General features: G+C 38.3%; 1 protein-coding gene across 2 annotated transcripts in view; it reads left to right on the top strand.

Moving 5' to 3' along the window:
* The window catches only part of LOC126272019 (trehalase-like), a 302,042-nt gene that overhangs the window by 145,249 nt on the left and 143,008 nt on the right, over positions 1 to 13,785 (top strand). For both annotated transcript variants that reach the window (XM_049974513.1, XM_049974514.1), the window contains exon 4: positions 9,733 to 10,016. In XM_049974513.1, the coding sequence (XP_049830470.1) occupies positions 9,733 to 10,016 (284 nt within the window). The remainder of the gene's footprint in view (positions 1 to 9,732; positions 10,017 to 13,785) is intronic.

Below are 13,785 nucleotides of genomic sequence, written 5' to 3'. Positions count from 1 at the left end.
AAATACTGGTACCATTATGTGGATGACATAATATGCTTGATTATGAACCACATGTACACATAGAACAACAACACAATGAAATAAACAACCTAGACCCAAAAATCAACTTCACATTAGAAACAGAAACTAACAACACACTGCATTCTCTAGATCTCACCATACATAAAAGAAACAACACACACAACTTCACAATATTCAGGAAACCAACAACCACAAGCACTACCATTCACAATCTATCAAACCACCCATTTTCACATAAGCCAGCAAACTTCAGACTCATACATCACAGATTAAACAGAACACCCATGAACAAACAAAACCACATGCAATAAAACAAATAGCAGTAGAAAATGGTTATATTACCCATATGGTAGACAAGTTAAATAAAAAAATATGCAAACACACCACAAACACACAAATCCTCACCCAGCACAGAACAACACAAAACACAAGGAAGAGCAACAACACACACACACAAAATGAAATGGCACACACTCGCCTACAATAACAAGATTGTTCACAGAATAGGCAACATATTAAAGAAACAGAAACTCCAAATAGGATACAGGATGTAGAACACAACACACAAAAAATCAGTACACAAGAAACAGTCATGGATAAATTTAACAGACCAGGAATATATGAACTTACGTGCAACACTTGCCAGTCATTGCACATAGGACAAACATGTAGAAACTTCAAAACCAGATATTCAGACCATCTCAGAGCTTTAAAAAGCAACAGCTACCATATCACATTTTCTGATTACCTTGTAGCCCACAATCACCACCCAACCACAATAGAAACAGACTTAAGAATACTAAAACCCAGCCACAGACTATACAGAAAACTGACCACTGAGGAAAACGTCCATATACAGAAGGCAGTAGCAGAGGTCTTAAGTGAATGCACTACACTCTACAAGGGCACACTACTTAACACATTAAGAGAACTTTACAAATAAAAACAGCACAAACAGATAAAGTCTACACACACACACACACACACACACACACACACACACACACACACACACACACAAAGATAAAATGCAAATAAAATTAAAATTTGTTGCCGGACTCTTTGGTGAACAAACAAACACTGACTGGGCTGGGACATACAACAAACCACAATCACACTGTGTTTTGGTGAAGTGAAAAGTGTTTTACTATGTTATTTGTGGAAAATACTTGTTATATTTACATGTGTCTCAGAACACCTCAGCATGATGTGGAGAATGGAAGTGCTTGCCACACGAAAACATAAGTAAAAATGAATATAGGTGCAAAAACATCGAAGCAAACTAAATTACATTCTGGAAGATAGGTTAACTCACAGCAAAAAATTTTCTCATCATCATTTTTTGGTTACAGATGACAAGCTACATGTAGTAATTAACACACAAGTGATCCAGAAAATTCATGCACACCAAATGAAAGGTATTTACAAAAAGGAATGCTCTATTGTTTGAACTAAAGATGCACATATTTTTATAATCATTTAACAAAAATGTTCACATTACAGAATAAATAAAAATGAAAACCCACTGATGATGACACAGTGGTGCTAAAACATGTTTGAGTACTGAGAAAAAATGGTGTTTTGCATAACTGGCGGACCTCACATCCAACAGTTTTAACTGCGAACATGGCCAACACAAGGAGCTGCAAATAAAAATGATGAATTTAAGTTTTATTCATGTAGTTCAATAATTGTCACCCTGCATATAAAAAAATCACAGTTTTAGAGTCTAGCTTCCCTCCCCCCCTCCCCCATCCCCCCTCCACCAACCCAAAAAATAATTTAATTGGATGTCCATGACTCTTCTAAACACATATTTCCTTAGATAGCCTAATTTTTCACCTACATCTATACTGTATTTACTCGAATCTAAGCCGCACTCGAATCTAAGCCGCACCTGAAAAATGAGACTCGAAATCAAGGAAAAAAAAATTTCCCAAATCTAAGCCGCACCTGAAATTTGAGACTCGAAATTCAAGGGGAGAGAAAAGTTTCCGGCTGCACCTCAGAATCGAAACAAAGTTGGTCCATTGTAATATGAGACACCATTTAGGTCGAATGAATGACGATACATCTACAGTAGTTTGGTTCGCATCGTAAGCTTAGCAGTTAAGCTTCACCAGGTAGCCATTGCTATGTGTCAGGCACTCCATCCTTATTTATATGGGTACCCTTCCTTTTTCATGTGCTTCGTTTGGTTTGAATTGATTACTTATTTTTCTTTGATCTGATAAGTGTCATTCTCTTTGTTTTAGGTGTTTATGTCACTCTAAGCTGAAAATGCATTACTGTACTGTGTCATGCATTGTTTGTTGCATTCTGATAATGTGTGTTTACGACCTGTTGCCGCTTGCAGCATGGCTTGCTTTTGTGGACGCTACCGCAGCTTACAATTAAAAAACAAAAGAGAGGAATCGTCTCATTAGTGAAACAAGGGCAAGAGACTGATATTTGTTGTTACTTACACTGCTGCTTTCTTCGATAATGATCAACAAGAACCAAATAATGGACTGCGTATGATAGAAGATGTTCTGAACGAGAGTTTCGCGAAAAATTTTCTCCATTTGAAAATCTTTGCAGATGCCTCTTTATTACATTACATTCTGCACAGAAATTAGTGTCATCTTAGATTAAAAAATCTAGTCAATTGCCGTGCTTCATTTCTGACTGTACCATTATTAGGCATGAGAATAATACAAATATAAACATGACACAATATGTATATTCTTCCGCATTTGCTGTTGTATCACTCAAGTTTTGTAGTTTATTAGGCAGACAGAATTTAAATGAGATAGCAGCAAACACGAAACAATACATGGCAAAATGTTTATATTTGTATTATTCTTATGGTGAAGAGAATACTGTATGTGATTCACAATATGTAAAAGTTCCTATTAGCAACCATCTCTTCTCACAGGTAAGAAAAAATTCAGAATGTTGAGTTGGCCATATTGACAAACATCCCAAACAGTCTTGCCAGTCGGATTTACGCAGTACATTGAAATGCTGCTACATTCGAAGATGAACAATATGGAATTTGCATTTACTTCATTGGATAATGTATGAAAATGCAGTGAGCGAAACTCGTGAAGCAGAAAAAGCTCATCTTCCACCATTTTTTTAAATTTATTTACTGACACAGTGGTTTTGGCGCCAGTATTTATCTTTGTGCCTGCAAAGCATGCCTGTGTAGCACTACATATATTTGATGGCAGAACTTAGTTGTAGCGGCACCTCCCAACATTTTTCAGAACTTCTGCTTACTTTGCACTCAATTGTAAGCTGCAGGTGGTTTTTTGGATTACAAAAACCGGAAAAAAGTGCGGCTTAGATTCGAGTAAATATGGTACTCTACTAATCATTGTGTAATTCATGAGATAGGGTGCTTCCAAAGTACCATCTACACTCACCAGAAATTAATGACCCCACTGTGCACACATAAATGAATAGTTAAGCCTTTATATATTTTGCGGTGACTGAGTCATGAGCTCAGCCACACATGCACTGCCTCTATGTGATCAAAAGGCAGAAGACTCAGTGAGACATTTGTGTTTCAAGCAAAAACTGTGTGTAAAAATCGGTAAATGTAAGTATGTGATGGAGTGGTTGAAAAGGGCCATCGTGTTTGACCATTCCCGTTGCTTACAGTATGAGCAGTTGCTGTATTTGTTGGTGTTTTGCAACAGATTGTTCAGTGTGTTTACAGTGTGTGGCCACAAAATGCAGTGTCAGAACTGTGGCCAGAAAGGATCATGACAGAGAGAGACTGGAGACGCATTTCATGGCTTGTGAATCAAAATCACTTCCAAACACAATGATTCCTGGGGGAAGTGATTGAAAGTCCATCCCAACCTGTTAGCAAGAGAACATTATGATGGAACTTCATGCAGTGAATGCATGTAGTTGGTCATCAGAGGCCATTGCACACATAGGCAGAAAGATGACAACAGCAAAGATCATCACACTGGAAGAATATCTGACTGGTTACTGAACACTCCCCCACCATGTTAAATCTCAATTGGGTTGCAAAATCACCTGGTCTCTACACCACAGAAAATCTGTGAGAAAGGCTGGAATAGTGGGTAAAACTCAGACATCAGCATCCCCATAATTTGGTAGTATTGCAAGAACAAATTCTGGATATGATGTAACTGCACAACCTTGTGGTCTCACTTCCTAACTGAATCCAGGCAGTTATCAAGTGTAGAGGTGGAATTACTTGATTTTTATGATGCTTTTAAAATTTGTGAAGGGCTGACTAGTTTTCATGCTCCATGAGATTATTGGGGTTTCTTCCTATTCCATTCATGTATGGAGTTTGGGAACAAAGACTGTTTAAATTATTCTATTTGCAGGCCCCATGGGAAAAATACATTGGGGGGGGGGGGGGGGGCTGAAGTGGGAGAGCTACTATTTTTACTCCTGATCACTACTCAGCTGTAAAATATAAACAACAGTGAAAATTAAATATGATATATTTGCACATTTAACTAGTCCTTCCAGCTACTTCTCTGCATAGTCGCCACTCTGACTTAGACATTTATCATAGTGTGGTATCAACTTTTAATAACCTTTTCTTAAAAGGCAGCTGCCTGTGCTTTCTGCCAGTTCCCTATGCTGGCCTGCAGCTCACTGTCTGTGCCAAAATGCTGTCTTTATAGTCAGTGATTTGTGTGTGTAAAGAGGCAAAACTCTGGGGCAGCCGATTATGGACTGTATTGTTGGTGACCAAGCACTTTCCATTGAAAACGCTGCAGAGGTGTCATCATTGCACCTGAAATATGTGGCTGAGTGTTGTCAGGAAGATGTTATGGCATATGGGCTGGATAAATCCTGACAGAACCCCTCAGTAGGTATTTCAAACTTGGCAGGAGACTCAATTGTTCTAAGCATCTTTATGTGCTCACTTTGCACTCAGAATGAAAAGTGCAATATGACACAATCAACAGACGTACTAGAGGCTCTGCAAAATACATCTCTACAAAGCTTCAGTGGATTGTCACTGTGATTTTAATTTTGTATCCAACATATATTTCTAGATTTCTCTCCAACTACCAGAACTTGATTCTTTATAAGTATGGTTTTGCAAACTGGCAGTTGCATATTGTTAGGTGTTTGCTGGCTCAGATTTTTCAGCATCTATATGATGCTAATCTGTGGTTCACTTGCTGCCATTCTATGTTGTTGTTGTTGTTGTTGTTGTTGTCTTCAGTCCAGAGACTGGTTTGAAGCAGCTCTCCATGCTACTGTATCCTGTGCAAGCTTCTTCATCTCCCAGTACCTACTGCAACCTAGGTCCCCCTGAATCTGCTTAGTGTATTCATCTCTTGGTCTCCCTCTACGATTTTTACCCCCCACACTGCCCTCCAATACTAAATTGGTGATCCCTTGATGCCTCAGAACATGTCCTACCAATCGATCCCTTCTAGTCAAGTTGTGCCACACAAATTTCTCTTCTCTCCAATTCTATTCAATACTTCCTCATTAGTTATGTGATCTACCCATCTAATCTTCAGCATTCTTTTGTAGCACCACATTTTGAATGCTTCTATTCTCTCCTTGTCTAAACTATTTATCGTCCAAATTTCACTTCCATACACGGCTACACTCCATACAAACACTTTCAGAAATGACTCCCTGACACATTAAATCTATACTCAATGTTAAGAAATTTCTCTTCTTCAGAAATGCTTTCCTTACCACTGCCAGTCTACATTTTATATCCTCTCTATGTCAATGATCATCAGTTATTTTGCTCCCCAAATAGCAAAACTCATTTACTACTTTAAGTGCCTCATTTCCTAATCTAATTCCCTCAGCATCACCCAATTTAATTCGAATACATTCCATTATCCTCATTTTGCTTTAGTTCATGTTCATCTTATATCCTCCTTTCAAGACACTTTCCATTCCTTTCAGCGGCTCTTCCAGGTCCTTTGATATTATTTTGTACATGGATTTTAATTCCTACTTGAAATTTTTCTTTGTTTCCTTTACTGCTTGCTCAATATACAGATTGGATAACATCAGGTATAGGCTACAACCCTGTCTTACTCCCTTCCTGACCACTGCTTCCCTTTAATGCCCCTGGGCTCTTATAACTGTGACATTATATGTATATGTTCAATATCCTCTATTAGTCCTATTTAGTTTGTTTCACACACACACAACACACATATTTGAGTAATATTCTAGAATGGGTTACATGAGTGTTTTGTAAGCAACCTCCTTTGTATACTGATTGAACTTTTCAAATATCCCATGAATAAACTAAAGTGTGCCACCTATCTTACCTACTGCGGAGCCTATGTGGTAATTCTGTTCATAGCACCAAAAATTGTGACACACAGGCATTTCTATGAGTTTGATTCCAGTTGCAACTCAGTTACATAGTTCATCTATGTCTACATACATACTCTGCAAGCCACTGTACAGTGCACGGTGGAGGGTATCACATGCCGCTACTAGTCATTTCCTTCCCACTCACAAACAGAGCAAGAGAAGAATGACTGTCTGTAAGCCTCCACAAGTGACCTCATGTCTCTCACCATATCTCCATGGCAGTTATGTGAAATGTACATTGGTAACAGCAGAATCAATCTGCAGTTAGATTCAAATGTCAGTTCTCTAAATTTCTACAATAGTGCCTCGCAGAAAGAACTTTAGGATTTCCCATTTGAGTCCCTGAAGTGTCTCCATAATGCCTGTGTACTGACTGAACTTACCAGTAACAAAGCTAGTGGCATGCCTCTGAATTGCTTTGATGTATTCCTTTAATCTGGCTTGTTGGGGATCCCAAACACTTGAGCAGTACTCAAGAATGGGTAGCACTTGCATTCAATATGTCATCTCCTTTACAGCTGAGCTACACTTTCCCAAATTTATCCCAATAAAATGAAGTCAAGCATTTGCATTCCAAACTATGAACAAGATGTTCATTCCATTTTGCATCGCTTTGGAATGTAATGATTAGGTATTTAATCAATGTGTCTGTGTCAAGCAGCATATTACTAAAGCTGTATTTGAACATTGCAGGATTGTTTTTCCTATTCGTGCACATTAACTTACGTGTTTCTACACTTAGAATAAGCTGCAATTCATCAAACCAACCATAAATTTTGTTGAAGACATCTTGTGTTCTCCTACAATCACTCAAAGTAGACACTTTTCCACACATGAGAACATTATCAGGAAACAGTCATAAACTGTTGTTCATCTTGTCCACCAGATTATTTATGTATATACAGAATAAGAGCAGTCCAGCCATACTTCCATGGGGCACTCATGATTTTACCCCTGCACTTGCCATTGAGAACAACATACTGGGTCCTGTTACTTAAAACGTATTTGAGCCACTCACATATATGGGAACCCATTCTGTATGCTCATACCTTTGTTAATAGTCTCCTGTGGGGCACCATGTCAATTGCTTTTTGGAAATTTAGGAATTTGAAGTTTGCATGTTGCCCTTCATCTTTAGTTTAGAGGATATTATGAGAGAAAAGGCCAAATTGAGTTATGGACAAGGCATGCTTTCTAAATCTGTGCCGATTTCTGGAAAGAAGATTTATTGTCTGAAGGAAATGTATTATATTCAAACTCAGAATGTGTTAAAGAATTCTGCTGTAAACCAATGTTAAGGATGTTGGTCTGTAATTTTGAGGGTACACTCTTTCATGGTTTTTTATATAGGAGTCACCTATGTATTTTCCGAGTCATATGGCGCTTTGCTAATTGTGAGGTCAATGCCACAGAATACTCTCTGTAAAACTGAACTATGATTCAGTATAGACATGACGACTTAATTGTTTTCAATTCTTTCAGTTGCTTTTCTATGCCATGAATGTCTATTTCTATTTCCTCCATGTAAAAGTCTGCACCAGAGTCAAACAATGGTATGTTTTTATGATCCTCCTGTGTGAATGCTTTCTTAAATGTTTAATTCAATACTTCAGCCTCCCTTTTATTGCTAGGCTGTTGTACAAGTGACTCAACAGAAGCCTTCCACCCACTTAGTGATTTTATGTATGACTAGAATTTTCTCAGGTTCTTTCACTAAGATATGATGGTGGACGCTGTTGTATGCTTCACATATTGACCTTCCTATGGATGAATGAGTTTCTGGTAACTTTAGCATGTTGACACTTGTGATTTCTTTCTTAATCAACAATGCAACAGTCTATTTCCTCAGTATTTTCCAAATTTGATTATTAAGCTACAGAGAACCCTCTCCATTCTTAATCCAATTACTTGACACATACATCTCCAGAGTCAATTTACACTTAGTTTAAATTTTGCCCATAACTTCTCTCTGTCTGTCATGTTGGAACTAAATGATGTCCACTTATTATGTAAGTGGGATGCTAACAACAGCTTACCTGACTTTTCTAGCATAAATACTATCCTAGCCTTCCTGATGGATTTATTAACTTTAGTAACCATTGTCACTATGATGACATCAGTATCACTAACCCTGTCTGTAAATTCATACTGTCAATAAAGTCAGACCTGTTCATAGCTATTGGGTCTAAAATATTTCCATTGTGTGTGGGCAGTCACCTGGTTGTTCAAGGCAGTTTTCTGAAAATTTGTTCAAAAGTATTTCACAAGTCTGTCTTTCTGTACAATCTGCAGTGAATCCATAGACGTCCAAGTCTATACATGGTGGACTGAAGTCACCTCCAATCATAGTCATATGATACAAAATTTTTGCATTTTGTGAGTGCAAAGTTAATGTTTCTGCAAATTTAAAGCATTTTTTCAGACAGTAATTCGTTATAAACAACTACATATCTGCAGAAAGTGTGAGGGTACTATTAATATTGTCTACCAAGTCTTTCATAAACAGCATGGGGAGCAAATGCCACAACACACTTCTCTAGGGCATATCTGAGGTTACTTCTACATTTGTTTATGACTCTTCATCCAAGAAAATATGATGCAGTCTTCCTAAGAAGAAACTCTCAGTTCAATCAAAAATTTAATTTATTAACCCATATGATCATACTTTTGTTATGAAATGGTGGTGTGGTATTGACTCAAATGCTTTTTGGAAGTCGAGAAATACTGTGTCTACTTCTTTGCCTTCATTCATGACACTCAAAGAGATCTCATGAGAAATGTGCCAGTTTGTAGCATTTAGAATCCATGTTGGCTGCCATGGAGGAGGTCATTCTGTTTGAGCTCAAAACATGCTGGGTTCTGCAACAGATGGATGTCTAAGATATTGGTTGATAATTTGCTGGATCACTTTTGTTACCCTCATGTTAGATGAGTGTAACCTGTGGCTTCTTCAAATTACATGGCTATTTTTCTCTTAATATATTATGATTAAACTTGGGGAAAACACAACTAAAATTCTGTTTAAAACCTGACAGGGATAATTCTGTTAAAAACCTGACAGGAATACTGTCTGGGCCTTATTCAGTTTTAATTATGTCAGCTGTTTCTCAACACCACTGAATCGAACACCTATACCACTCATCTTTACAGCAGAGTGAGAATTTAACTGTGACAGTACCCCTGGTTTTTCTTTTGTAAAGGAGTATTTGTAAACAGAGTTCAGCATTTCGGATATTCCATTAGAAATAAATAGGATATGTTCATTACATATATATTAACTGATATTATCTGTAGCATTACATTTCATCTGTAATTTTTCTGATGGTTGACAGCTCTAGATGATTTTAATTTTTGAATTTAATTTTTCAGGAAATTTGTCAAACATACAAACACAGTATATTATCCCAGTTGATCTGAATGCATTTGTGTACTGGAATGCTGAGATTCTGTGCAAGTTTCACTCTACTCTCCATAATCATAAGAAAGCTCAGTACTACTGCACCAAAGCTAAGCAATGGTTAGATGCTGTGACAGAGGTTTTCTGGCATGATGATGTAGGTATCTGGCTGGATTATGATATTTCAAACAATGTGAGGAGAGAGTACTTTTATCCATCAAATGTTGCTCCTCTATGGACAGGATGTTATAAGAAGGTAAGATAGCATGGAAAAACTTATGAAACTGATTCTAGTTTTTATGTCATATTATGTAGCAAGTGCTGATAAGGATGGAGGACCTATATCTGATTTGATTAATTAAAAATGTAATTCTCTTCCTTAGTATTACACAAACAAATATTACTAACAACAATAAGTTTCTTGAACTTCAAATGTTCTATCAATTAACTGTTCAAATTTCATAATCTCAGTATAAAAGATTGACAAGATGTCAAGTGGAGATGACTCTGCAATTACTGAAATATTATTCATATAATTTTTACAATGATAACTGATTTTGCTCACATTCTGAACATATCCAGACCTGAAAAATAAAGATAAAAGATGTGCCAAATTATATCATACATAACTCATCTGAGACATACATACGATACATATAACAGTATCTATGATTCACAGTGTAGTCACAGGGCAACCTGTCAGTTTTCTCTGCTGTACCAGCCTCAGAAAATCACTGATGTACATGGCTAATAATGTCAGTAACTATAAAGTGTGCAGCCGGCCGCGGTGGCCATGCAGTTTTGTGTGCTGCAGTCCGGAACCACGGGACTGCTACGGTCGCAGGTTCAAATCCTGCCTCGGGCATGGATGTGTGTGATGTCCTTAGGTTAGTTAGGTTTAAGTAGTTCTAAGTTCTAGGGGACTGATGACCTAAGATGTCAAGTCCCATAGTGCTCAGAGCCATTTGAACCATTTTTTATAAAATGTGTGGGCAAGCATATTAGGACATATTTGTTCTTTATGCATGGTACATTAAGATGATAAAGTCATGGTGTAAGATAGAGAGGATATAGATCTGTTCAAGTCCAAGGCTAACTTCCCACATGTGCATACCACGTGATGTTTGCCTGCTTTATTTCTTCACTGATAGTCCTCGATGTCGATGTACTGCATTGTTATACGGGCTGAAAGATGTGGGATGGAAGCTCAACTCTGACACTGTAAATGATGTAGCTGACAGTTGCATAGTTACGTTTAACAGTTCTTTACTTTCACTATTCAAAATTCCCCAATATGACAGAGGTATGTGACCAGTTCACTATTGTAAATTGTAATAAACATTAATAGGTCGCAGGTAAACATCAGGATACTCCTACAATAGTTTTCTGTTAAACATCTATGAGCAGAAAAACCTAACCACACATTTCACAGTTCTTGCAGAATAATACTGTATGTGTGACACTATTTCACAAATAAACTGAACAGACACTGTCATTATTTTAAAACAGGGCCTATGTATGTTTCACTAATTCCACTGTTAAGTTGTTGCATTGTTGATAATTGAAACAGTACATAATTTCCCTCTGAAAACTGGCCATGGACTGACTGTCTTGGACCATTATATATCTTCACAATAATAGGTACTGAAACTATACGTTATTTGGTGTTTAATTTACAGAAATTACAATTAAAACATAACTCATTCAATTAACCTCGTAATTATTTTTGAATTAATTAAGGTCTGGCTTTGCTAATATGGTTTCAAATGGAGCCAAATAAATACTTTAAGAATTCTAATAGTTCTTCTTCATAATGTTCATAATTATTACAGAATTTATATTTGTTTATAAGTCAACAATAGATTTTTTGTCACAAAATAGTCACAGATTTCACCCTATAACAAAAGGTATTAACTAGGAATAGTCAAAATAAATTAAGAAATTGATTACATGTACAAAACTAAGCACAAAATCAGATCTGGTGCTATATTTCTTAAGACTGAGGGCTGACCTTCCTCTTTCATGGAAATGCAGATTATACTCATGCATGTTAAAAGGTAACTATGGGGGGGGGGGGGGGGGGGGGGGGAGGTAATTTAAGGAGGCAGATGGCAAAACGAGAGGAAGTAAAGAGATCCCAGCTTGCTTCATCAGAACCATTACATATAAATTAGGCAGATTCCTAAAGTAATCTTCCTGCCACTTACAAAGACCTGTGCTCTTCTCAACATCATAAAGAATTATATGGGTTTGTAGAAGACTGGAGTTTACAGAAGATCATGTCAATGTGGCAAAACCTATATTGTTGAGATTACCCATACAATTAATTAAAGGTGGACGAGATGTTTTTGCCATTCACCTTTCACAACCTAGTGAATAAGCCATAGCTGAGCCTTGTGCTTCCACACTATGTATTATTACCAGAGAAGGAAAGTTGCTACTCACCATATAGCAGAGATGCTATATGGTGAGTGAAGTGTTACAGTTTAGATCGAGGACAGGAGAGAAGATGTGGAGGAGGTAGGGGGTAAGTAGCAGAAAGGAGAAAAATAAAAAGAACTTAAAGACTGGATGTGGCGTGAAATGGCGGCTGTGTAGTGCTGGAATGGAAAGAGAGAGGGGCCTTGATGGGTGAGAACAATGACTAATGAAGGTTGAGGCCAGGAGGGTTATGGGAATATAGGATGTATTGCAGGGAAAGTTCCCACCTGCACAATTTAGAAAAGCTGGTGTTGGTTCTAAGGATCCATATGGAACAGGCTGCGAAACAGTCATTGAGATGAGGGATATCATATTTCGCAGCATGTTCAGCAACACGGTGGTCTACCTTTTTTTTAACCACAGTTTGTTGGTGGCCGTTCATGCGGACAGACAGCTTGTTGGTTGACATGCCTACATCACTGCAGATGCGACAACTGTAGGTAGCATGAGGACACCTTAATCACATTCATCCAGAACCTCAACAACTTCTCCCCCATTTGCTTCACCTGGTCCTACTCAACCCAACAAGCCACCTTCCTAGATGTTGACCTCCACCTCAGAGATGGCTACATCAGTACCTCTGCCCATATCAAACCTACTAACCACCAGCAATACCTCCACTTCAACAGCTGCCACCCATTCCATACCAAGAAGTCCCTTCCCTACAGTCTAGCCACCTAAGATCATCGCATCTGCAGTGATGAGCAGTCCCTCTCAAAATATACTGAGGGTCTCAGTGAAGCCTTCACTGACTGTAATTATCTTCCCATCCATGTCTGCTTCGTGTCTACTGTGCAGCAAGCTACCTTAATTTAAGTATTAACTGTATTTTTCTTATTTGTCACTTCTTCTTCTGTGTGTTTTTGCTTTTAGGAAGCTTTAATTGTCGAGTGCTATTAATAGTGTTCCATAGATTTCGTGTTTGTTTTGAATACAGTCAGAGAGAGTCCCTTTAGTCAACCATAGTGCCAGTAGTGCAAGTGTTTGTTTTCAATACAGTCCAGAGACAGTTAGTGCTATTTTCATTGTTTTCTACAAGAAGTGGCTAGCAATCGCAGTTTAGTCAATAATAAGCCGCCTTTAGTGAATTAGCAGTCTAGTAAAAAGTTGATTAACTCTCTTCAGTAAATTGATTCCTTAGGATGGATAGAATGTGTGTCTGCTGTGTACGGACGGAGGAAAAGCTGGCCACTGTTCGCGAACTGCTGAACGTGTTGATGGCCGTGGTCAGCCATCTTCAGGCTGCTGCCTCGGAGTGTAGCAGCAGTGGGGATTCTGGTGCGTCGCAAGGTACACCACAGGTGTTACATGCTTCACCCACTGTCCCTGCTGTCGAGACATCTTCATGGGTGCTGGATGCAGTTGGGCCACCCTCTCCCCAAGGGGGGTGGCGAGTTCAGGGGTGCACGAGGCAGAGGGTAAATGTGGAAGCTGGCCATGTGGCATCGTCTGCTCTGCCTGTGGGTGGACATGTGGCTGCTCCTTCAGCAAGGTCCGAGCAGGCACACGGGGGTAGGGGTTTATTAGTTATTGGTAACTCCAAC

The sequence above is a fragment of the Schistocerca gregaria genome, chromosome 5 (assembly GCF_023897955.1).
Source record: "Schistocerca gregaria isolate iqSchGreg1 chromosome 5, iqSchGreg1.2, whole genome shotgun sequence".
Lineage (NCBI taxonomy): Eukaryota > Metazoa > Arthropoda > Insecta > Orthoptera > Acrididae > Schistocerca > Schistocerca gregaria.
Note: the sequence above shows the minus strand (reverse complement) of the source record. Positions and strands in the feature narration are given on the sequence as shown.